This window comes from Hippopotamus amphibius, chromosome 17 (assembly GCF_030028045.1).
Source record: "Hippopotamus amphibius kiboko isolate mHipAmp2 chromosome 17, mHipAmp2.hap2, whole genome shotgun sequence".
Lineage (NCBI taxonomy): Eukaryota > Metazoa > Chordata > Mammalia > Artiodactyla > Hippopotamidae > Hippopotamus > Hippopotamus amphibius.
Window position 1 is genome coordinate 42260895 of NC_080202.1, and position 26761 is coordinate 42287655.

At 50.3% G+C, this 26761-nt stretch overlaps 1 protein-coding gene across 1 annotated transcript; it reads right to left on the reverse strand.

Moving 5' to 3' along the window:
• On the reverse strand, positions 1-25006 carry LOC130839586 (putative pleckstrin homology domain-containing family M member 1P). The gene is given in 9 exon segments (XM_057713826.1): positions 1-239; positions 3292-3300; positions 3590-3739; positions 6788-6906; positions 6908-7706; positions 17464-17725; positions 23346-23751; positions 24106-24258; positions 24969-25006. Coding segments are annotated over 9 exon segments (2175 nt in total).
• Between the last annotated feature and the right edge of the window lie 1755 nt (positions 25007-26761).

Genomic DNA, 26761 nt, shown 5'->3' on the forward strand with positions numbered 1-26761 from the left:
TCACCTCTTGCTCAGCTCCTTCAGGGCTCCGCTTCGGCACAGCCCCAGGTCATCTCCCAGGAGCTTCCGCTGCTCCCGGCTCCTCCCGATGAGGTGCATCCGCTCCACGTGCTCACACAGGGACGCGTTCACCAGCTGCAGGTTGATGAGGGGCTGGGCCCGGATCTGCGTCAGGAACGTCAGGGCCTGCCTGCAGACCTGCGGACACCAGTGGGCAGCGAGGGTGAGACAGGAGGGCCGTTTGGTGAGCACCCGACGGCCTGGCACTGTGGTACCGACTCACTCGCTCACCCCTCCATCCACCTGCCGAGGGAAGCGGTACCGTCTTCATTTTACAGATGAGGAAACGGAGGTTCGGAGAGAGGAAGTGACTTGGCCAAGGTCCACAGCTCATACAAGCCATGGTTTGGACCCAGTTCATCTGACGTCCAAACCCACTCTCCCCCCTTGGCACCAGCTCCTGCCCCTCCCTCCCGACCGACCGACCGTACTGGGATGGAGGAGGGGCTGCTCCAGTCAACACGCCTCTCCCCCTGGGCCTCACAGATCCTCCCCACTATTTCCTGTCCCCCCCGCCCCCGTGTTCCTGCCGAAAGGAAACAGGCACTACCCCAGGCTCAGGAACCAGGTGACGGGTCTGAGTCAGGCTCCAACCACAGGAAGCCACGGATCAGACACAGTTTAACTAGAGGTTTCCTGAGCTCCCTCCACCCCTGCCAGCAGCATCAGCAGGGCCCCCCAAGTCTCCACGTGGAGCTCAGTGATCAATCTGGGCCTCTCCCACATGATAGGACTTTGAAGGTTCTACCCTCAGCCCTGACCCCGATGCCAAAGCCAACTACTGAGCACCTACTGTTTACCAGACACTGGGCTAAGGACTTCGACCACATCCTTTCTTCATCCTCACAACAACTCAGAAAGGAAGGTGTCATCATTCCCATTTTACAGATGAGGAAACTGAGACTCAGAGAAGCTAAAGTGGCTTATCCGAGCCACCAGAAGAAAGCAGAGGCCAGGTCTAAACTGAGGTGTTGTCTCTGCGCACCTGGCTGCCTCACTTGCTAAAGAGAAGCCCCTCTCCCCTGCAGTTTCCTCCTTGCCGTGATAAGGATGGAGGAGCTGAGATGTTCTCCGCTGTCAACCGCCCTGCAGTGCTTAGGAGTCGGGCTTTGGCTCCCACCTCCACCCCTTCCCAGCTGTATGACCTGATGAAACTTACTTAACCTCTCTGTGACTCAGTTTCCTCATCTGTAAAATGGGGGAAATAAAAGCACCTAACTCATGGGGTTATTTTGAGTTTAGATTAAAAGGAAATCCATGTAAGTGTATCCTCAGTAAATGGGAGCTGCCATCAGAATCTGTGGGTGCCTATGTGGCCCCGGTGTCTGTCCCCTGGCCCAAGGGGATGCAACAGGGCCCTCGGAAGACTGTTAGGCCGGGGGCTGCTCCACCAGAACCTCTCACTTGCCCCAGCAGCTGACAACTCCATCTTTCCCCATTTCCCAGAGCCCTGAGGAACCAGCCCCCAGCCAACGCGCAGCCCACTGACAAAGGCCCGGTGGCTCGTGACTCAGTCAAACTGCTGTTCCCCAGCCCTTCCCACGACTCAGCCCCAGGCTTTGGGTGAGGCTCAGATGAACTGACACACAGGAAGGCGGGCGCTGAGAACTGCCAAGTGCGGCAGAGAGGCATGGGCTTGGCCTTCGAGCTCCCCAGGGACTGTTCCTCCCCATGCAGGAGACAGACAAAGAGAGAAGCCCCAGGCCTGGGCTGACCTTCTGCCAAGTGCCAGCCAGGCCTCGCAGGAGTGGGTCAGCCAGAGTGGTAACAGTGGACAAAGGGCCCCTAACCTGCCAGCCAGCCACTTCCTCGTTTGAATTTTGCTGGCTTCCCCAGGTCTGGCATCTTTGAGAGAGCTGGATATTTCCTGACTTCAGGCATGCTGAGGGGAATGGTATAATCTTCTAGTTGGAAAAAGGAAGCGGCACAAAATTACAGCAGTGAATAAGGAGACGGCTCAACAGACGCACCCGGAAGTTGTAAACAGTGAGGGTGTTTTATGGCCGGAGGGCTCTTTGCATTTGTGGTCATCTTGAGGTTTCATTTTCTCCGTGTAGTTAGTTAAATAGCTAACACTGAGGGCAGGGCTGGGGATGAGGGAACCAATAAAAAAGCCAAAGTGAAGCTAATGTCTCTGGGGGTTCCCATCCCCGGGGGCGGTGGGGGGGAGGGCGGGGTGGTGCAGGCTCTGAGAATCTCGTTCCCTGGACTCTGATGGGGACACGTGCGGACACCTCCACGTGGAGAGACAGCACTGCCGGAGGCCTGGGTCTCAGGAGAAGCAAACAGCGTCTTCCTGGTGCTCTGTCTTGCTGTAGCAGAAATCTGTGCCTTTGGGAGAAAGCCAAGTTTGTGCCCCTTGAGGCAGACTCTGACCAAGTGAATTAGGGGCAGAAGGGGAGGCCTCAGGATAGAGAAAAGGCACCATCTAAGTGACTGGTGGGTACTGTCTCCTTTAGTCCTCACACAGCCCGGGGAAAGACACTGTTGTTAATTTCCTTTACAGATGAGGAAACTGAAGTTCAACAGTTTGCTCATGGTAACACAGCTATGTAAGGGGGTAAGCTCAAGTTGAAGAAGAGGAAAATCTGAAAGACTGCAGAATACACCTGAGGCAGAAGCATTTGGCGAACTTAAAAAAGTGCCCAAGATGTAATACGAACTGAACAAAGCATGGTATAAAGCAGTATGAGTCCAGTATGATCCCAAACTTTACAAAAAGTAGATGCAGGAGTTTGTATTCTTGGGGGTGGGGAAGAAAGGCTAAACAACTGAATAAAGATGATTTTGAACAGTGAAAAGAAAAAAAAGTAGATGCCTATGTAAAAAAGCAAAAATGCACAGAAAAGGCTGACTGCGCCCAGCGGAAGTGCAGCCAGCTGGCCAGTCCATCCATCCATCCATCCGCCCATCCATCCAGACATCCATCCACCCATCCATCCATCCACTCATCCATCCATCCATCCATCCACCAACCCACCCGTCCACCCATGTATGCATCTACCCAACTAACCCATCCATCCATCCATCCATCCACCCACCCCACCATCCACCCATCCATCCGTCGACACTCATCCACCTACCCACCCACCCATCCACCTGCTCATCCACCCACTCATCCTTCCATCCACATCTATCCACCTATCTACCCATCCACCCATGCATGCACCTACCCACCTAACCCATCCACCCATCCATCTATATAATCTATCCCATCATTTTTATCTACATATCTAGTTGCTGGTGCTTTAAATAGTTTTATCTGTATCCATGGGGGGCTGCAGTGAACCATCCTTAGATTGCCACCTGAGGACCAAGGCAGGCACTGAAAGAACTCTGCCTAGGGGCTGGAGACCAGCACCCAATTACTTTCTTGGTCAGCTCCCCCACATCATGGGCCCTGAACTAGTGACCCGGGCTTCCCTAGAGCCAAACTCCCCCACACATATGAACAGAAGCCACAAAGAGGAGCAAGCCCTCCTCTGTCACTCAGAGGCCCCGGGAGGCCACAGAAGGCTGGGCTCGAGACTTACCGGGCGCTTGGAGAGGTCTCAGTTGTGGATGACCCTGGCTGGGATCAGTGAGGCATCGTCTTGATGGCAGATGTCACAGTAACAGCGGCCAGAGAAGGCACAGAGCTTGGGTCGTACAAATGAGAAGCCAATCTGCCGGGAGCAGCCTGGGGAGAAGAACAGTGGGGGGGTGAGCAGCGGTGGGGCCAGAGTCAGCTTCTGAGCAACACAGAAACTGCCAAGGCAGAAAGGGCCCACTATCGACGGAAAGAATCAATAGAAAGTTTAAAAAGGAAGAGTACGAAGGAATTCCCTGGTGGCGCAGTGGTTAAGAATCCTCCAGCCAATGCAGGGGACTCGGGTTCGACCCCTGGTCCGGGAAGATCCCACAGGCAGTGGAGCAACTAAGCCCATGTGCCACAACTACTGAGCCCGTGCACCACAACTACTGAGCCCATGTGTCCCAACTACTGAGCCTGCGTGCTGCAACTACTGAAGCCCGCACGCCTGGAGCCTGTGCTCCACAACAAGAGAAGCCACCACAATGAGAAGCCCACGCGCTGCAATGAAGAGGAGCCCCTACTCTCTGCAGCTAGAGAAAGCCCGTGCCCAGCAACAAAGACCCAACGCAGCCAGAAATAAATAAAGAAATAATGAAATACATCTTTAAAAAAAAAAAGGAGTACAAAGATAAAAACAACCACCATTCATATTCCCACCACTCGGAATCAACCCTACTGACTAATCTTTATGGCAAAACACCGTAAGAATTATCATCAGCATTTCACAGCTGAAGAAACGGATACACAGTGAGGTTTGGAAACCTGCCCAGTCGCGCACCGATTGAGTGGCACAGCTGGAGCCAGATCTGGGTTGGGTTGGTGTAGAGCCCACATTCTCTTTTCCCTTGCTGCCTCTGCTCAATGTTCCCACTGCTTGCACACCAATGCCAGCCTCCTCTGGGTCCACCCCTCCACGGGGGCCCAGAAACGGAAGCCACAGAGTCAGGGTCTCGGCAAGCAGGGCAAAGGCTGGGCACATGGGGCTGGCCGCGGGGAGTGGGTGGGGAAGCCAGCCAGAGGCAGGGCCGTCTGGACATGGCCTGGTGCCAGCCTGAAGCCAGACCTGCCTGACGCCTCGAGACAGCGGTTCAGGGCCAGCTTCAGACCCTCTGCTGGGGGCCCCTCCACAGCAGGGCGGGGAGAGGGTGGGGGCACGGGCGTGGGGTGTGCCCAGGGCAACACCAAGCCCTGCCTCAAATCCCCAGCATGGGCCCTGCCTCCTACAGTACCAGGGAAGGGTCCCCTCTGTCTCCTGGGGACTAGAAGGGCTGGCTCTTTGTACCAGCTGTCTCATCCTGACCATCACCAAATTTTTGCAAGGTTCCAATTCAGCTACTACTTGTTATCACGAAGTTTAAATGAGGTTTTGAAAGTGCCCCGTAGACTATGAAATACAAGCCAGATGTCAGAGATTGGTGTCTGCCTGGTCAACAAGCTGTGCCCACAGGCAGAAAGGAGGCCTGAGCTTTCCAGTTTCAGTGTGGCTGGCAGGCTGGCGGGTGGCAAACAGAGCCGCCTGCCAGCATCCATATCCCCAGCGGGGGAGCCCTCCTGCCAGCCCCGGGGGCCTGGCCTCCTCCCTGAGCCTGGCACCCATGGGGTTGATGGGCAAAATGTCAGCGTTAGCGGCTGGCAGGTGGGGGACGAGGGGTGAGCAGGGGCTTGAAAATATCTTCTGCAGGAAGCTCTGCTCTGCTTAGCTTCTCCATCCTCAGGGGGCATCGACCGCAGACCACTTCCTTCCAGATGCCTGAAGCAGGCTTTCCCCTCTAGTCCCACAGGCTCCTCCCCGACAGGACAGCTCCTAGACCGCGTGCAGCCACCCGTCTCCCTGCGGCACGCTCTGCAGCAAGGCCGCCTCCTCCTCCCGGAGGGCCCAGGGTGATGGAAACAGGTGTCTGGGTTGGCGAGGAGAGCTAGGAAGGGAATGTGAGCAGCGGAATGTCATGCAGCCTTGAAAGCAAGGGAGTGGAGAGGCCCTGTGGGGGCCCGGCTAAGAGAACAGGTTCTGGAACCATCAAGTCCTCTTCCGGCTCTGCCATCACGCGCTGTGTGAACCTGGGACAGGTACTTACCAGCCCTGGGACTCAGTTTCCTCAGCTATAAATAGAGACAAACCCCCACAGGGCTGTCATGAGGATTAAAGCAGACAGTCCAAAGAAAGCATCTGGCCCAGGGCCCAGCACAGGATTGGACGATGCTAACCACAGAGCACATGCGCTGACCTAGAAGAATATGTATAATATACCCCCCTAAGGAGGAAAAGCCCAAGTTGCGGAACAAGAGGTATAGCTGTGCCAACTAACACAGCGGCAATGCGCCACAAGTGCTCATTTACATTTCAATATATTTACATTAAAGGAAACTAAAGATCCAGTTCCTCTCACGCTAGGAAGTCACATTTTAAGTACTTGGTAGGCACATGTGGCTTGCAGCGATCGTCCTGGACAGCACAGATCTAGAACATTCTCATTACCACAGAGTTTTGGTGGACAGCTCTGAGTAGTACGAGCCCATTTTTGTAATTAAAAACAAATTGTGGGGGCTTCCCTGGTGGCACAGTGGTTAAGAATCCGCCGGCCAATGCAGGGGACACGGGTTCAAGCCCTGGTCTGGGAAGATCCCGCATGCGGTGGAGCAACTAAGCCTGAGCACCACAACTACCAAGCCTACGCTCTAGAGCCTGCAAGCCACACCTACTGAGCCCACGTGCTGCAACTACTGAAGCCCGTGCGCCTAGAGCCCGTGCTCCACAACAAGAGAAGCCACCACAGTGAGGAGCCCGTGCACCACAATGAAGAGCAGCCCCTGCTCGCCGCAAGTAGAGAAAGCCCATGCGCAGTAACCAAGACCCAATGCAGCTGATAAATAAAAATAAAATAAATTTATAAAAAAATAATTTAAAAAGTAAAAATAAAAACAGATCTTGTACACTCACAAAAGCATGCCAAAATATTTGGAAGGGTACCATGCCCCTGCTCCAAAAGGATATAATCTGATCATCAAACAGCCTCAGTTGCTGCAACTTCCCCTGGGGCAGGATGGGGCACTGGTGGGGACCAGGAAGGGGTGCAGAGCCTAGAGCAGGAACCCCACTGCAGGCAGAGCGAGGCTGGCAGGGAGGCTGGGGGCGGTGGGACAGCGAGTTGCCACCTGCACAGAAGCAGCCCTGGGAGTCGAGGCCTTTCTCCGTGGGGATGGCCACCAGATACTGCAGCAGGTAGCCATTCTCCCACGTAGTGAACCTCAGCACCTCCTGACAGTTTTCATCGACTCCCGCCGAGCGTCACTGCCTCCTCGGCCGTCTCCAGGTAGGACGCCAGGACCCTGTGCACCAGGTCCCTCCACAGGGCAGCCTCCTCGGCATTCCCGGCCTGCAGCTTCAGGACGGCGTTGGCTGTGATGATTCTGAAGAAGGATGGGCCCCCGAGGCTTGTGTCCGGCAGGATGTCTCAGATGGTCTCGACTCCATGGCTGTCACTTAACATCGTCTCGTTGTTTCTCATGCAGAAGCACCTCAGAGACTCCAAGGACAGGGAGAAGATATAGGGCATCCAGGTGCGGTCCGTGTACAGGTACAGAAGGGATTCTTTAATAGCATCGGGCTCGGGAACTTGGGAAGAGGACCAGTCCAACTGCAGGCCCTGGGGGGTTTCAGGCTCTGAGAGCAGGTCCGAATGGGAGGGGTGGCCACCCTGGGGGGCCTCTGGGGGGTCCTCGGGTTGGTCCGGGTACTGGATGGTCACCCACTCCTCTTCCTGCTGGGGCCGGCACTTCTGCAGCGCCTCCCGCACCCGGTCCAGCCAGTCCTCGGCTTCATCCCGGCACGAGGCACGCAGGGTCAGCTTCTTGCCCGAGAAGACCAGCTCGAAGCGGCCGTCGCTGTGGGCCGGCCCCACAGACTCGCAGCGCAGCAGCGAGCAGTTCTCCACGCAGGTGCCCTCCTCGCCGCTCAGGCAGAGGCGCAGCTCCAGCGGGGAGAGCTCGCAGAAGAGCTCTTTCCAGATGCCCATGGCCCCCTGCCGCTCCACCGTGCCCAGCTTCAGGAGCCCCCGGAATGGGTTGGACAGCCCTGGAGGCAGAAAGAGGTGCTCTAGATGACGGGCCTGACCCTTCAACAGCCTGGATAACCTCCGGGGCCAGAGTCCTGTCCCGGGTGTGGACGAGACCACCCGGAGAACACGGGCCCGCCACTGGCTGGATGGGAGCGTTTTTTGAGAGCCTCCATCCCGTCCTCACCCCAGCTGTTAACCTTGTTCCTGAATTTCACTGAGAGAATAAAAGCACTCAAACGATCACCTCTACATGCCCCTCACGGACCCCCCACTTCCAGCATCTGCACCCACACTCTGACTGCCCCCCGTGGCCGGGGAAGAGCTGGCTGTGCTTCTGTCTGAGGCCGACCCTCCCATGTGTGCATGCGTGCAGGGGGTGCCCCCACCCCCCGCCCACTCAAGGACAAGGACGTCCTCCTGGAATCCTCCCTTGCCTGTGTCGCCCTTTTCTCCCTTCTCTACTGGCTCATTCCCACCAGCCCACCAACACGCTGTTATTTCTCCCAGCTTTAAAAATATCTCTTGACTCCACTCGCATCTCTAATTACCACCCCGTGTCTCTGTTCCCTTTACAGAAACCCCCCTGAGGAGGTGTGGGAACTGTCTTTACTCCCCCTGCTCCCATTCCTTCTTGAACCTGCTCCAAGCAGCCTTCTGTCCCCTCATTCCACAGAAGCTGCCCTTGGGAAGGCTACCAGGACCTCCTTGCTGCCAAGTCCAAAGGCCAATCATTGGTCCCCATCTGCCCTGGCCCATCAGCATCCCTGGACACAGCTGAGCCCCCTTTCCTTGGTTCTTCTCTGCTGTCACTGGCCCCCCTCCTGTCTCCCAGGCTCCCCCTCCTCTCGCTGGCCTCTCAGTGCTGGAGGCCCCGGGCTCAGCCCTGGATTCTCTTCTCTACAGACACCAGCTGCCTAGCTGAATTTCCCTGGTCTCGGAGCTTTATGCCAACGACTCCCTAGTTTTTATCTCCAGCCTGGGCCTCGCCCTTCAACTTTCGATTCCCATCTCCATCTGCTCCATGTATGTCTAATAGGCTTCTCAGAGTCGACATGTCCAAAAATGAATTCCTGATTCTCCCACTCCAAACCTGCTTCTCTCCGGATGTTCCTCCTCTCATTAAATGGCAAACTTCATCCTTCCAGCTGCTTGGACTAAAAATCTCACAGTTATCCTTGACTTTCTTTCACACCCCACATCTAAGCCATTAGCAAATCCTCTTGGCATGTCCAGAATCTTCCTCCACTTCTCACCGCCTCCACCACTATCCACCACCATCCCCGGCCTGGCTTACGGCCGCGGTCTCCTAACTGGTCTCTTTAGCCCTTCAGCAAATGAGCCGCGATGACTCCCCCTTTTAAAAGATTACATCTCTCCGCCCCAAACCCTGCAAGGCTGCCATCTCCCTCAGAGCAAAAGCCAATGTCCTTTCTGTGGCCCATGAGACCCTCCGTCACTCTGACCTCATCTCTAACCACCCCCTCCCCATCTCCTCTGTTCCAGCTACTCAGGTCTCTGTCGTTCCCTGCACATGTCAAGTGTGTTCCTGTCGCAGGGCCTTTACACGTATTCTCCCTGCTTGAAACACAAAGATCACCTCGTGCCTTCCTCCCTCCCTCCACTTCTCCTCAAATATCACCATATTTGTGAGGGCTTCCTTGGCCATCCTTTATGAAATAGTACCCTGCCCACCTCCCTGATTTACTACTCCCCACAGAAATTATTATCACTTGTCCACACTGCACGTTTACTTGTTTATATGCGTATTTCCTGCCTCTTACACTAGAATATACTTCCCATGAAGATAAGGACTTCGCCTTGTTTCCTGCAGTGTCCCCAGCACCGAAAACAGTGCCTGGCTCATCACAGATCTCAATAAGCATCTGTGGAGTGAGTGAGTGAGTGCCTATGTACCACACACAGCCCAATGCTTCCTGCTCCCTGCGGTCCAAAGGACACACACTTCTCTCTCCCAGCCTGGACTAAGCTTAGAGATTTCAAATCACTGTGTAGGGTCTTCCTACTCTTCGGGGCATGATGATGTAGGGGCATAAAACACACCTTCTCTGCCATGGCTGCAGTCAGCACATGGGCTGAAAGAAAAACCTAAAAGGAGGCAGCATGGAGACCAGGGCTCTGCCCAGACTCCCCGAGCCAGGGCCCCAGCAACCTGGCCAGAGTTCTCTGCTGGGTCATTGCAAATGGAAAATGAGGAGAGAAAGAGACTGATTCTACGGCGCACTTTGTTTGTTTGTTTCTGAGGGTTACAGAAAAATTAGGTTATGGTTATTTAATGCTGTCTGGAATTTCACAGGGTGCGGAGATCAACCTGGCCTCATTGTAAACTGCACACAAAGGACACTGAACAAATAGCAGATCTGATAAACCCCACCAGAGCTGTTAAATAAACCATCTAAGAGAGAGTCCTTGGGAGGGAGCAGTTGAAACACCTGGGTCTTCAAGAGGCAGGGGGTGTGCCCTGGGCTACAGACGGACAGAATCAAGATGTCTGTATACTTATAAGGTTATCTTATGTATCTTATATATAATCTTATGTATAACCACAAGATTTATAGGAGAGTTTCAGGGAAGAGAGTTTCCATTTCAATATATGAAACAGCATTTGTGTACTCTGTAGGGAGTTTTGACCAGTACTTTATTAAGATTTTTATGAGAGGGACTTCCCTGGTGGTCCAGTGGGTACGACGCCACGCTCCCAATGCAGGGCGCCCAGGTCCCATCCCTCGTTGGGGAACTAGATCCTGCTTGCCTGCTGCAACTAAGAGTTCACATGCCGCAACTAAGAGTTCACGTGCTGCAACTAAGACCCAGCCCAGCCTAAATAAATAATTAGAAAAAAAATTTTTTTTTACGAGAAAATATACTACTTTTCCTGTGGGAAGACATTCTGGAACCTTTTTGATGTGGGCCGAGCGATGGGATTCTTGAGCAGTGGAGGAGCTGAGAGTGCAGGGCGTGGAGACTATTATCACCCTGTTTGGTCCTGAGGGATGGCTGGTTAGCCAGAGACGGGTAAGATTCCTCAGAGGAGGAACAACCTAAGACAGGCACAGCCGCAGAGGGGCCAACAGGGGTGGTGCATAGAGCCTTCCTTATATCACCCTGTTTGGCCCTGGAGGATGACTGGTTAGCCAGAGACGGGTAAGATTCCTCAGAGGAGGAACAACCTAAGACAGGCACAGTCGCAGAGGGGCCAACACGGGTGGGGCACAGACCCCTAATATCTGAGAGAGGTCTCCTGCCCCCAGGGCTGTTTTGCTCTCCACCACCAGCTCAAATCCACACCTGCTCAACTCGGACCCAGGAAGTAAACAAAGATAATTGCCTCAATCATGTGAGGCCTTTGACTGTTTATGAGTGTAACCTGAGAATGTTAGCCCACGAACTCAATAAAAGCAGCCTGGGATGAGTCAGCGGGGCTCTTGATCCGAGAGGTCTTGAGCCCCCCGGTCCCACTTTTCTCTTCAGTCTGTGTCTGTGTCTTCTTCAAGCTTGCGGCACCCGTCACTCACCTCGAGTCGCCGAGCTGGTCTCGGCAAGTGGCGCCCAACGTGGGGCTCGAAAGGCTTGAGTGACGAAGGTTCACGGAAAGTGAAATTGATAAAAGTAAAGAATTGGGAAGTGCCGTGAAGCCCCCAAGAGGAGAGTAAGAGGCCTCTGAGAAAATCCTGCCAGTAAGTAAATCTCTTGGGTAGTTTGTGTTCGGGGTAAAATATGGGAAATAAAAGTTCAGATTAATATCGACCAGATGTATGCCTGTTACGGCAGCTCCTAAGGGCAGGTGGAGTAAAAAGCAAGTGAAGGTCTTGTAAAAAGCAAGTGAAGGTCGATTGTTAGAAATTCTGTAAATAATTGAGAGAATATTGTATGTGGTTTCCTTCTTTAGGCTAACACTGGGTTTATGTACTTGGGGATAAGGTTGGGAGCAAACTTAAAAAACTGCATTCTAAAGGGACTCCCGTACCAGGTTCTGTTTGGTCAAATGTGGTCTCTAATTAAGTCAGTATTAGAGCCTCTATTAGCGCCTCTATGGGCTCCTGAGGGCTCAAGTGATAGCTTTGATGAAGAAGCTGATCCGTCAGAGGACCGATGGGCATGTGCGGTGCCAAACGAAACTGAAAAACAAAAGGGAATACAAATGGCTGAGGGATTAAGACCCTCGGCTCCCTCACTTGTGGAGGAGGGCAAACTTCCAATACTGCCCCCTCCTCCACCCTCTTTAATGCCGCCTGGGGGAGCTTATGCCTTTCCTGTGTCTATAGGACACTCAGTTTTATCACCCTTACAGAAGGGCATTTTGCAGGCTAGACAAGAGGGAGATCTGGAGGCTATGCAAATGGCATTTCCAGTGACTATTCATGAAAGGGTGGCACCTGGAGTGGATCCTAATAATCCTAATGGAATTTATGAGGCAGTACATGAGCCGATACCCTTCAAAATATTGAAAGAATTGAAACAAGCAGTACAAAATTATGGAGTAAATTCTCCATTCACCATAGGTATCATACAGGGAGTAGCCGAAGGCTCTCGTTTGATTCCAGCTGATTGGGCAACGTTGGCTCGTGCAGTACTAGCCCCGGGAGAATTTTTACAATTCAAAACCTGGTGGTGTGATCATGCTGAAACTATGGCAAACCACAATCGAGCAAGGCAGATTCCTATCTCCTTGGATCAATTGATAGGTAGTGGAAATTGGGGCAGAGTTCAAGACCAGATTCTGATGGAAGATCAGGCCATAGAACACGTGAGACGTTGTTGTTTAAGAGCCTGGGAGAAAATAGAAGCTAAAGGGCAAGCTCCTGTCTCTTTTCAAAAGATCATGCAGGGGGCAAAAGAGCCCTATACTGAATTTATTGCCAGATTACAGGAGACTATCAAGCGGCAGATCACTAATGCTGAGGCTGCTGATACTATTTTGCAATTATTGGCCTTTGAAAATGCGAATACAGATTGTAAGAAGGCCATTGGACCTATGAAAGGAAAGGGAACATTAAATGATTATATTAGAGTGTGTCAGGGAGTGGGAACTGAGAACTTTAAAGCAACAATGATGGCACAAGCTATGGCTGGACTGAAAATAAATAACAAATTTCCAGGGAAATGCTTTAACTGTGGTAAACAAGGACAGGAATTACTGGAACTTTGCCAAAAGAAACTGTTGGTTTAATACTAGGAAGGTCTGGTTTAACATCAAAAGGAATTAGAATTCATACTGGAGTGATTGATAATGATTATACTGGAGAAATTAAAGTGATATCAACTTCGGTTCCATGGAAAGCCCATCCAGGTGATAGAATAGCACAGTTGCTTATTCTGCCATATTATAAGATTGGCAATAGTACAAAAGTAAGGAGAACGAAAGGCTTTGGAAGCACAGGAGAGGCTGGAGTTTTACTCTCTGAAAAAATTTTAGCAACACGCCCGACGTGCTCAGTAACTATAAGTGGGAAAGCTTTTAGAGGATTAATAGACACAGGTGCTGATGTTTCAATTATAAGCAATAATCATTGGCCTTCTTGCTGGCCTACTTGTCCTGCAGACATTACAGTGGTAGGTTTAGGTAGAGCTCATGGCTTGCAGCAAAGTGCTAAAATATTGCCTTGTATTGGCCCAGGTGGGCAGCCAGCCCACTTACAACCCTATATAGCAGACCTTCCCATTAATTTATGGGGAAGGGATTTATTGCAACAATGGAAGGCTGAAATCCACATCCCAACGTTAGATACTTATAGTATGCAAAGTCAAGAAATGCTGATAAATCAAGGATATCAGCCAGGGTTAGGTCTTGGTAAATATCATGAAGGGAAACTATTTCCCATTCCAGCTGAAGGTAATGCAAATAGAGACGGTCTTGGATATCAGTCTTTTCACTAGTGGCCACTGTTCGTAAAAGCTTACTGCTTCCCCCAGCACCAATCCCATTGACCTGGAAAACTGATACACCTGTATGGGTTGAGCAGTGGCCTTTAACCATAGAAAAGTTAGAAGCTCTAACAGAATTAGTGACTGAACAGTTAGAAAAAGGACATATTGACGAATCTTTTAGCCCGTGGAACTCTCCAGTATTTCCAATAAAGAAAAAAACTGGTAAATGGCGTTTATTAACAGATCTCAGAGCAGTCAATGCAGTTATACAACCAATGGGGGCCTTACAACCAGGCCTCCCATCACCTAATATGATCCCTGCTAATTGGCCTTTAATAGTTATTGCTCTGAAAGACTGCTTTTTCACCATTCCATTACATCCCAAGGATAAAGAAAAATTTGCCTTTTCTGTGCCTGCACTAAATAATAAAGAACCTCGAAAAAGGTTTCAATGGAAGGTGTTACCTCAAGGCATGTTGAATAGTCCTACTATTTGCCAGAATTTTGTTGCTAAAGCCCTTGAACCAGTACGACTAGAATTTCCTAATTGTTATCTTATCCATTACATGGATGATATCTTGTGTGCTGCTCCTAATCAAGATTTACTTACTTCTGCGTATATTAGCATGCAGCTTTGCCTTGATAGAGCAGGACTTAAAATAGCTCCAGAAAAGGTACAAATGCATAGCCCATATCAATATTTGGGCACAATAGTTGATAGAACAACTATTAGACCACAAAAGGTGGAACTGAGGTCAGATCAAATCCAAACTCTTAATGATTTGCAAAAACTCCTAGGAGATATTAATTGGCTTCGCCCATGCATAGGGATCCCCACCTATGCATTGTCTAACCTATTTGCTTTGTTAAAAGGAGATTCAAAATTAAATAGTCCAAGAACTTTAACATCAGCTGCTTTAGAGGAACTAAAACTTGTAGAAAATAAAATTCATTCTTCTCAATTACAGAGAGTAACTGTTAATCAGCCATTGCAATTAATTATATTACCTTCTCATTCACCTACAGGGATATTAATGCAAAATGAAGGAATTGTGGAATGGTTGTTTTTAGCAAATACTATGGTAAAATCCTTGTCACCTTATTTAGAATTATTAACTCAGTTGGTTCTGAAGGGAAGAACTCGAAGTAAGCATTTAATTGGAACTGACCCTTCACATATAATTATTAATTTAACTACTAAAGAAATTCAGGCTTGTTTCCAAAATTGTGTAAGTTGGCAAATTGCCTTTGCTGATTATATTGGAAAAATTGACAATCACTATCCGAAAAATCCCATTTTGCAGTTTCTTAAGAGAACTCGATGGATTCTACCTCGAATAACAAAATCTGATCCTATACCAGATGCTTCTATAATTTTTAGACTTGTTGCACCCGTATTGGATGAAGCTCAACATTTCCACCAATTAACTCATGTAAATGCTAAAGGCTTAAAAATGAAGTTTGATATTACATGGAATCAAGCCAAAGATATATTAAGAACGTGTCCATCATGCCAAATTATTAATAATCCTCAGCAATCTGAACCTGGTGTAAACCCACGGGGCTTGCGCCCTAATTCTTTATGGCAAATGGATGTTACTCACATCTCATCCTTTGGTAAGCTCTCCTATGTGCATGTAACCATTGATACATTTTCTCAATTTATATGGGCTACTGCCCAGTCTGGTGAAACTGCAAAGCATGTGCAAAAGCATTTATATGCATGCTTCGCAGTCATGGGGTTGCCACAAGCCATTAAAACAGATAATGGCCCTGCTTATATTAGTAAAGCATTTCAACAATTTCTTGATATGTGGTCTATATCACATTCTACAGGACTTCCTTACAACCCCCAGGGACAAGCAATAGTTGAAAGAGCAAACCAACTACTTAAAAACATGCTCCAAAAACAAAAAGGGGGAATCACCCAAGGGCAACAAACAATTTTAAATAAAGCCTTATTTACTATTAATTTTTTGAATGTATCTGCACAGGCTACAGATACAGCAGCTGAGAGGCATTTTCAAGCCTCGTCTAGGAATGTGACTCATTTTAATGATGCACAGCCGCTGATATGGTGGCAGGACCCATTGACTAATATCTGGTCATCAGGAAGGTTAATCACATGGGGAAGAGGGTTTGCTTGTGTGTCACCAGGACAAGGCCTGGAACCTGTGTGGATTCCATCTCGGAGAATTAAGCCATATCATGAGCGTTCCAAAGAAACGCCATCTTGAATGGGATATAGAATCTCCGGAGATGAACTTTGTACGTTTGTTTTCAGGTTTGAGCTTTGGAGACTAAGTTTACTAATTATGCCATCCCTGATAGACCTTTGTGTGAAATAAAACGGATATGGGCTGACAGACAAGATCAGATTCTTTGGGATGTTTGCCGTGGGACGGAGGGTGTGATACTACTTAATGGTTCCTATGGAACAGTATGAAACTGGTCCCCTAAGGGGTATGCAGTCTCTAATGGTTTACACCAAAACAACTCCTCCTGCAATCCCTATAAAAGGTTGTGATGGCATATACCAATATTGCCATGCACTCGCCCTATCCCATCTTATGGCTTAGGATTGGATTAATACTTCCTTGGCCTCAATTAGAGAATGGCAGAGCTCAAACAGAAATATGGAAGCTTCCCTTAAGTTTAAGAACATTACAAATCTGGAATGGCCATGATGCCAGTGACACATCTGCTGGGATATGGAGCGGATGGTCTCACACTGGACATACAACAATTACAAACTAAAATAACTGGCATGCAATATGATTTTTGCAGTCTCTACACCAAATTTGCTACTTTACAAAGTATAGCTGATGGATTAAAAGCATTGCATCCATTGGATTGGATAAAAGGCATGAATAGCAGTCTCCTAAGCATTTTGATACTTTTTGTTGTCTTTTAACTATCCTATGTTTAAGTTCTCAGGTGCACAGGAAGAACGCTCCAAGGATTGACTGAAAAAGAAATAACTCGAATAGGCTTATCTTCTCCTACAGGCTTATCTTCTCCTACGAAAACAAAAAGGGGGAAATGTGGGAAGACATTCTGGAACCTTTTTGATGTGGGCCGAGCGATGGGATTCTTGAGCAGTGGAGGAGCTGAGAGTGCAGGGCGTGGAGACTATTATCACCCTGTTTGGTCCTGAGGGATGGCTGGTTAGCCAAAGACGGGTAAGATTCCTCAGAGGAGGAACAACCTAAGACAGGCACAGCCGCAGAGGGGCCAACAGGGGTGGTGCATAGAGCCTTCCTTATATCACCCTGTTTGGCCCTGGAGGATGACTGGTTAGCCAGAGACGGGTAAGATTCCTCAGAGGAGGAACAACCTAAGACAGGCACAGTCGCAGAGGGGCCAACACGGGTGGGGCACAGACCCCTAATATCTGAGAGAGGTCTCCTGCCCCCAGGGCTGTTTTGCTCTCCACCACCAGCTCAAATCCACACCTGCTCAACTCGGACCCAGGAAGTAAACAAAGATAATTGCCTCAATCATGTGAGGCCTTTGACTGTTTATGAGTGTAACCTGAGAATGTTAGCCCACGAACTCAATAAAAGCAGCCTGGGATGAGTCAGCGGGGCTCTTGATCCGAGAGGTCTTGAGCCCCCCGGTCCCACTTTTCTCTTCAGTCTGTGTCTGTGTCTTCTTCAAGCTTGCGGCACCCGTCACTCACCTCGAGTCGCCGAGCTGGTCTCGGCATTTTCCTAAAATGCTTTCCTGAATTACTCAGCAAGGGTGCTCCTTATTACATTTAGGGGATGAGGTTTTTCTTGGGAGAAGACACCACCCAACTGGTAATGATAAAGAGGACTTCTGAACTGCTTTCTGAAAGGCACTGCCCACAGGTACTGTGGCACCCGGAAGCCCGCAGTCACCTACCCATCTGCCTGCGATGCACCACCCTGAAGTCATTATGCTCTGGTGCCGGGGTGGCCTCGCCTCTCCTGCTTCCTGGGGAAGGCACGCAAGCTTTGTCCAAGGCCTCCAAGGAACAGCTTCTTCTTGGTCCTTGCGTGAGGAGACCAGGCCTTGACTCTGGAGTCCCTCTGAGAGAACCTACAGAGGCATCGGAAGGACTCTCCACGGGCTGTTCCCGGGGAGGCTGGTAGAAGTCATCTTCTGAGATCCAGTTTGTGTTTATCTATTGGGAAAGAAGTAAGGGCAGGTTGTTTTTAAAAACATCTTTATTGAGACATGATTCACATACCATAAAACCAACTCATTTAAAGTGTGTAATTCAATCGTTTCCACATATTTACAGACCTGTATGACCACCACCACATGCTTTAGAACATTTTCATTGTTCCATAAGGAAACCTCGTACCCATCAGCAGTCACTCCCTGTTTCCCCTCAGCCGCCCCAGGTCTAGGCAACCAATAATCTACTTTCTGTTTCTACAGATTTGCCTATTTTGGACACGTATAAATGAAGGCTTATGTGGTCTTTTGAAACGGGCTACTTTCCCTTAGCATAATGTTTTCGAGGTTGTGGTAAGTATCAGTACTTTGTTCCTTTTTATTACCAAATGATATGCCAATGTGTGGATGTACCGCGGATGTACCGCCTTTTGTATACCCATTCATCAGTGGACACCCAAGCCCACATGCCACAACTAAGATGCCCGCATGCTGCAACTAAAAATCCTGTGTGCCACAATGAAGATCCCGCATGCTGCAACTAAGACCTGGCGCAGCCTAAGTAAATAAATAAATAACTATTTTTTTAAAATTAAGAACTTCTGTTCAACAAAAGATACCATTAAGAGATTTAAAAGGCCAGCATGGCCTGTAAGAATATATTTGCTATATGCATATATTTTTCTCCAATAAAAGACACATGTACAGTATACAAAGAGCCCCTAGCAAATCAACAAGGAAAACACATACCACTCAATTTACGAATGAGACAGTGACTTTAAAGGATGCTTCCAAAAAGCAAATGCAAAGGTATCAATATCATTAGTCATCAGAGAAATGCAAATGAAAACCACAGTGAGATAGCACTACACACCTACTAGAGTGGCCAAAATGTAAAAGATTGACAATACCATTGACAATGGTATTCTTCATCCCAGAAGAGCGATGGAAATGCTCATATACTGCTACTGTGAGTATAAGTCAGCACAAGCCCTTTGGCAGTATCTACTAGAGCTAAACGTGCGCCGACTCAGTGACCTAGCAATTCCATTCTTAGATGTACACCCAGAGAGGAGTACACAGGTTCACCGAAAGGCAAGTACAAGAATGCTCATAGCTGCTTTCTACATAACAGCCCAAACCGGAAAACAACCCAAATGTCTGTTTACAGGAGAATGGATAATTACGCTGTGATATCATCTTACACTGGAATACTACAGAACAATGGAAAACAACAAACTAGAGCCTCAGGCTATCTCACAGACATAATGGTCAGTGAAAGAAGTAAAAGAGTACACACTCTATGATTCCATCTATATGAAGTTCAACAACAGGAAAAACTTTAAGGACTGGAAGTCAGATTAGTGGTTTCCTCTGGAGGGAGGCAGTGAGTGGGAGAAGGCACGAGGGAGCCTTCTGGTGGCTGGAGATGTTCTATATCTTGATCTGGATGGTGGTTACGGAGTGTATGTGATATACAATTACTCACTGAGGTATACACCGAGGACCTGGGTACTTTAAACACATCATTCCTCAAAAAAAATGTTAAAGGAGAAAGTGGGACAATTCAGTGGGGAAATAATAGTCTTTCCAACAAATGGTGCTCGTCTGACTGTATAACCACATGCAAAAAAGGGAAGTTGGATCATAGATTTAAATGTAAGGGATGAAACTATAAACTTTTTAGAACACATGGGAGTAAATCTTCAAGACCTTAGGTTAGGAATGAGTACTTAGATTTGACACCAAAGGTACAAGCAACAACAGAAAAAACAGACTACCTCAAATTTTAAAACTTTTATGTTTCAAATGATGCCATCAAGAAAGTGAAAAGACAACCCACAGAATGGGAGAAAAATCGGCAAATCATTTCTCTAATAAGGGTCTAGTGTCCAGAATATATACAGAACTATAACTCAACTTTTTTTTTTTTTTTTTTTACCAAATGCCATGTAGTCCTTTATTCCTTTTTGTTTTTTCGGCTGTGCAGTGCAGTTTGTGGGATCTCAGTTCCCTGACCAAGGATCAAACCCGGGTCCCCTGCAGTGGAAGCGTGGAGTCTTAACAACTGCACCACCAGGGAAGTGCCATGGATTCATTTTGTGTAACGGTAGAAAACTGGGGGGAAAGCAAGTTTCTTTGCTGGGGGAGGGCCCACCGTCAGGTTGAAGATACCGTTAAAAAATCCAAGTGGAGAAGTCAAGTGGGCCATCGGAAGTGAGTGGGAACAAAGATCAGTGTGTTCCTGGAGCAGAAGAAGATTCTGCTGTGGCTGGAACACATTGGGCAAGAGGGGAGAGGTGGGCAGAGAGGTGGGCCAGGGCAGGTTAGGTCACAATGACGAGGTTGGTTTTCATCCAGTCTCTGACAGGAGGTTCTGACTCAGCCACTGACCGCTTGTGAAACCAGGGAAAAGTGATTGTCCATCTAATGAATGCTGGCTACGTGCCAGCCACTGTCACACCCTGTCTGCCCACCGGTCAGGAAGGTGGAGGTGGGGATGGGGGGAGTGGCCTTCTCACCCTTACTGCACCGAGGAAACGAGGTGTAGAGCGGGCAGTGACTAGCCCTGGGTCCACGCGGCTCCTGGGCCGTCCTCGGGCCTGGAACCGTCTGTGCACGGAGCTCTAACTCATCCTCTTCCTTTGCTGAGGTGGGGAGACTGAGGTCCCGTCTGACAGGGGCACGTCAAGGACATACAGGCAGCTCCGTCCCTGACTCAAAGTGGGGTAAACTGAGGCCAGAATCCGCGTGCCAGGCTCACACGGCAGAGGAGGGCGCCTGGGTCGGCCCCGGGAGCACGCTCCCCTGAGGCCGGAGGCCAGCTCACGTCCGGATCCCGCATCAACCTCCCACATCACGGCTGCTGCCCGGTTGGGGGAAGGGGTGAAACGCGACCCGTTGTCAAGGAGACGCACCCCGCAGGCCCTCACTGGCGTAGAACTCTGGTCCGGGCCCCTCCTCCTCGCCCCCTGGCCGCTGAGGTCCAGGGGCCCCATTTCCTGAGGGCCGGGAGCCCCCAGCCTCCTCCGGTTTCCACGGCAACGCTCCCATGGCTCCGCCTCCTCCCTCCACCTACAGGCTCCCTCCTGCCATACATCTGCGCATGCCCCTATAACTCAACTTATTAAATAACCCAATTTAAGAATGGGGAAATGTTTTGAATAGACATTTCTCCAAAGAAAATACACAAATGGCAATAAGCACACGAAAAGATGCTCAACGTTATTAGTCACCAGGGAAAAGCAAATCAAAACCATAATGAGATACCTCTTGTCCCCCACTAGGATGGCTACAATAAAAACAAAAACAAAACAGACAGTAAGAACTGTTGGCAAGGATGCAGAGGAATACGCTGCTGGCTGAAATATAAAACAAGGCAGCTGCTTTTGGAAAACAGTTTGGCAGTTCCTCAAAAGGTTAAATACAGAGTTACCATATGATCCCAAAATTCTACTTCAAGGTATGCATCTGAAGAAGTTAAAACATATGTCCAAGCAAAAAATTACACATGAATGTTCACAGTAGCATTATTCGTAACAGTCAAAAAGCAGGAAAAATGCCAATGTTCATTCACTCATGAATGGATAAATAAATTGTGATACATCCATATACTCAGCAAAAAAAAAAAAAAAGAATGAATGAAGTACTGATAGGGGCCACAACATGGATGAACCTTAAAAACATTTTGCTAATTGAAAGAAGCCTATCACAAATGTCACATATTATACGATTCTATTTATGTACAATGTCCAGAGCAGGCAAATCTATAGACAAAGTAGATTAGTGGTTGCTAGGGGTTGAGGGGGGTGAGGCAGGAGGGGAAAGGGACAGGAGTGGTTGCTAATGGGTGGGGAGTTTCTCTCATGGGAGATGAAAATGTTTTCAAATCAGACTGTGGTGATGGTTGTACAACTCTATGAACACATACTAAAAAAACCGAATTATACACTTTAATTAGGTGGATAGTATGCTATGTGAATCCACAATAAAGCTGTTAAGAGAGTGGGTGGGTGTGCCTCTTCTAGTCTGGCCCATCCTGAGTTACAGGATCTGGAAGGATAGACACATGTGGATGGAGCTGAAAGAGCAAGACTACATCCCCAACACAAGCCCCAGACAGTAGCTGGGATGAACTCTGGGTTGTGCGTGCCCTGTGTGCACGTGCACTCCAACTCCTACTTCTGCTTTTCGAGATCCACCAACAACTGTGAAATGGCACAAGAGCTTGCGTTCACAGCTTGACTACTGCTTCCCTGGGCCCACAGTTCCAGCCTCTACCCTCGGGGTCTCTCTCCAGGACAGTCCCAGGGCTGGCTTTCTTGGGTCATCAACACACTGGACTGGCTTATTCTAGAACAGCACTGTCCCACAGAAATACAATGCGGGCCTCACAGGTCACCTTAAATGTTCTAGTAGCCACATTAAAAAAAGTTTAAAAAACAGGTGATATTAATTTTAATAGTATATTTTTATTTAAAATACCTATTTAGGGACTTCTTTGGTGGTGCAGTGGATAAGTCTCTGTGCTCCCAATGCAGGGGGCCTGGACTCGATCCCTGGTCAGGGAACTAGATCCCACGTGCATACACAGCTAAGAGTTTGCATGCCACAAATAAGGAGCCCTGGAGTCGCAACTAAGGAGCCCACCTGCCGCAACTAAGACCTGGCGCAACCAAATAAATAAATATTTTTTGTAAAAAATAAATAAAATACATATTTAAAATGTTTTCATTTTAATGTGATCAATAAACAAATTATGAGTCAGTGGGAAGTTGTTGTATAACAAAGGGAGTCCAACTCGAGGATGGAAGATGCCTTAGAGGACTGGGGCGGGGAGGGTGGGGGGGACTCGAAGGGGGGGGAGTCAAGGAAGGGAGGGAATACGGGGATATGTGTGTAAAAACAGATGATTGAACCTGGTGTACCCCCCCCAAAAAAATAAATAAATAAATAAATAGAAAAAATAAATAAATAAACAAATTATGAATGAGACATTTTACATTCTGTTTTTCCTACTAAGTCTTCAAAATCCAGTGTTTATTTTACACAGCTTATCTCAATTTGGACGAGCCACGTTTTAAGTGCTCAAGAGCCACGTGTGGCTAGTGGCTGCCCAAGTGGACGGTGCGGTTCGAAATCTTGTTCGTGTTGCAGAATGAGTATTTTCAAAGCCTGGTGTTTTAGGACAACGTTTATTTAATAATAACAAGTACTGAGGAGGAAACCAAAGCTCAGTGAGGTGAAGTGCCTCGCCCACGGGCGTAAGCTGGTAAGTGGCAGTGGTTAAGAGCAGAGACTCTGAGGTTGGGTGAGAATTATCTTCACCACAGGGTCGATGTGCAAATAACAGGGGTCGATGTGCAAATAAAAGGAGACACCCGTGGGAAGTGAGGGCGTAGAGCCTGGCTCACATCCACCACTCACACCCCAAGGAACATTAGCTCCCTCACCACGATGCTATTAATACCAAACGCTGCAGGGCGCGGGGCTCAGTGGGAGAAGGCAGGGACCACTCAGGGTCACTAGCTGGGGAAACCCTGCACTGGCTCTGAGACATTCACCAACACTCCGCCCCCACCACCACCATCCCCCGCCAAAACAACCCAGCTTGGACCACTCACCGGACTGGTGGGTGAGGGAACCACAAGGCTCAGCCGAGGTCTGTCATCCTCCAGGGGCTTCCGCTGGCCACTTCCTTGGCCAACTGCTCTGGCTGCCTCTCTCACAGGACTAGGAGGCTGCTGGCCTGAAGTGCTCCCCAAAAGGACAGCCTGGGCCATGCCCAGCTTCAGCCAGCCCCCAGGGCCAGGCGCCTGGGAAAGAGGCTCCCCCGTGTGGGCCCCATCTCGGGTCCCAGGGGATGCTTGGGCAGGGTGGGGCTCCGCAGGTACCTCAAAGGGCGGGGGTGTGCTGGTGTCCAGGCCGTGGAGGGTGAGCGAGGCCTGCAGCACGGGAACCTCCGTTTCTGGGCTCAGTCCCTCGGTGGGCACAGAGTTCACCTGGGCTTTGCTGAATTCCGACAACACCCTGGACGTTTTTAAACAAAGAAACCTGTGTGACAGGGTTGTCAGCTGGAGTGCCCAAGGCTAAGTGGAAAACTGCTGTTTTATGATTGAATAAAACAAAACAAAACAACCCCACCCCCTTAATCATCACCGCGCTCTCAGCTCCCACGCACACACACGCCCACCAACGTGGCTCCCCAGCGGGGACTCGGGCAGGCTGGGTGGACAGGTGAGTTGTGCAGCCCAGGATCTCAGGTGACTAAGCTCACAAAGCAGAGGAAAGGACTCGAACGGATTGCCTTTTACCCTCTGAACAGGCTCGCCGGGCCTGGGGAGTCTGCGCAGCTAAACAAACCCGTCCCTGCCCCAAGCCGACCTCGGCAGCGCCTTGGTGAACGCATGTCTCAGAGCTGGGCTCCAAGACTCCGCTCCTTGGGACACAGGCTTGGGCGAAGGGAGGACCCGCTTTGTTCCCAGAACAGGATGTGTTCCTGACGGGACTGGCACTTCCTGCCCCTCAGTGGTGTGTCTGGGCCCAGGGAGCCAGTGTCACTGCCTTTGTGTACACACACACACACACACACACACACACACACACAGAGACACACTCTTACACACACACACAAACATACTTCTGGGTCTTCTGGAATGTGCACTGGCTAGTGGCTGCTCCTCCCTCCCTCTCCCGAGGCTTCCAAGTTGTGCTTCTGAATTAAACCTATCTGCTGCCTCCACCTCTGCTTATGAATCCAGTGAGGACGTCAGGGACCTGTCCTATAAGCCCTCTTGCGTGTCAGGAAGGCCTTCCTGATTCAGCTGGCTTCCTGTTCTGTCCCACCTTCTCATGTATTGGGTATGTATCTCCTGCTCCGGGTCGGGACTCAGAGCCAAATGGGAGAGGCCTGGCGCCTCAAGGGGGTCACGCCGGGTGGCAGCCGCACCCATGTGTCCCTCTCTCACGGTCCCCTCCTCATCGAACCTGGGCTCCTGGCCATGTGTCCCCTGGGCCGGACACTCTCTGGGGACAGGAGCGGTGTCTGGCCCACGTCTACTCCCAGGACCAAGCACAGGCCCTGGTGGGTCGAGTCCCGGGTGTTGCATGACCGTTGGCTACGTTAGAACCGGTGGGGAAGGCAGGAGGCCCAGGGTCCGGTGGGGTCGCACCCCAGTGCCGACGCTCGCAGCTGTGTCCTCCCGGGCAAACCCATTTCCCCAGGGTAAAGGCAGGAGCTTTCTCACTTGGCCTTCTGGTCGGGCGGAGGGTCGGTCCACTCCATGGTGTCCGTCACTTCCAGAACCAGCATCTGTTTTCATGAGAAGGCTTGTTCCTATAGGTAGGCGACTCGGCCGGGATCGCCTAGGGGGCGGGGCAATTGGATCAAGGTCACCTCTCAGTGTTGGGCTCTGTCTGATTGGTGCACCACCCTCCGGCCGTCTGCATGGAAGGGGTGGGTCAACCCAAAAGGTGGTTAGTTAGTCTGCGTGAGTTCCGCTACATTGTAAACAAAAGTCCAGGCCTATGACCCCCAAATAGGCATGTGATGCAGTTTAGGATGACAGGTGGCATCTCAAATGTGTGGAGGAAAAATTTGCTCATGTACACCGTACTCCAGAGTAAGCACCGCATGGCTCAGCGATTTAGATATTGAGGGAGAAGAAGAACAAGACCTAGAGGAAGATTTAGGAAATTATTTTATAAAGTCCTTTCAACTCAAAGTCTAAAGGACGGGGACTTCCCTGGTGGCGCAGTGCTTAAGACTCCCCGCTCCCAATGCAGGGGGTCCGGGTTCCATCCCTGGTCAGGGAACTAGACGCCACATGCGTGCCATGCCGCAACTAAGAGTTCGCATGCCACACACAGCTAAGGAGCCCGCCTGCCGCAACTAAGTAACTAAGTGAAATGTAACCAAATAAATAAATTAAAAAATTTAAACATCTTTAAGATTTTTTAAATTGCAAAATATGATGTGAAGAGAACTCTCCGTGGAACCTTCAAGCACTGGAATCATCACCAAAAGCCAAAGGCAGATATCCAACAGGAGAAAATGTTCACCGCTTCCATTGCAGACAAAGGGCCAGCCTCGTTAATGTGTAAACTGCAGATACAATTTACACTCAGGATAAAGCCCAACCGAGAACCCAGCAGGAAAAGGGCCGAAGACCGCCCCCCCCACCCCCCGCCCCGGAGTTAGTTCACAGAGAGAAAATAAAGGCGTGTCTGAAACAGGAGAGGACGCTCAAGCTTATTCACCCATGAGTAGAAAACTGCAAATCCAAACAACGCTGAGCTACCATTTTCACCTATGAGATCGACGCCTCGCCCCACTCCATCCCCTCCGCCTCCCCCCCCCCCCCAAAAGCATTCCCAGGTTTGATGCCACGCGGGGCTTGTTGGCGAGGCTGGGGGAGGGAGGCGCTGCCGGAGAATGCCTGCCCTGCTCTTCCAGGCACTGTCCGGCATCTCCCGAGCGTCAAGGGCTCCGTTGCAGTGAGGGTGGCCGGGACCGCGACGGCCCTGCACCACCGTGAGGGCACAAGGGCACTCGACCGGCCTCCGCAGAGCGCTGCGGCCCGGGGCCGGGCGCGATTCGCAGGCCCCGCAGTCCGTGCCCGTCGACGGGAGCCGATTCCGCGGGAGTGAGTCACGCGGAGCAGACGCAGATGCCAAGGTACTGATCTGCGACGGGCAGTGTTCCATTCCAACGACTGTCGCCGAGGCCGTCGCGTCTCCGGACGAGCCCCCCAGCCCCAGGGGACCCGAACGGTGGGACAGACGGCGGGCGGGAGAACGCCGACGCGAGCAGAGCGGCCCCGAGCAGGGAGGGGCGAGGGGCTGTGGTGGTGGCTGAAGGGCCGCCGTGGTCGTGGCGTGTGTCGGGCACCGGCTACGCGTGGAGGAGCAGGCACTCGTACTCACTGAACGGTTGTTGAGTGTGCGGCGCGTGCGGGGGGAAGAGCGGTGGACGAAACCAAGCGCTGGGTTTCTGGGGCTCGAGCCGTGACAGCTGCTACCGGGTCAGCGCTTCCTTCGC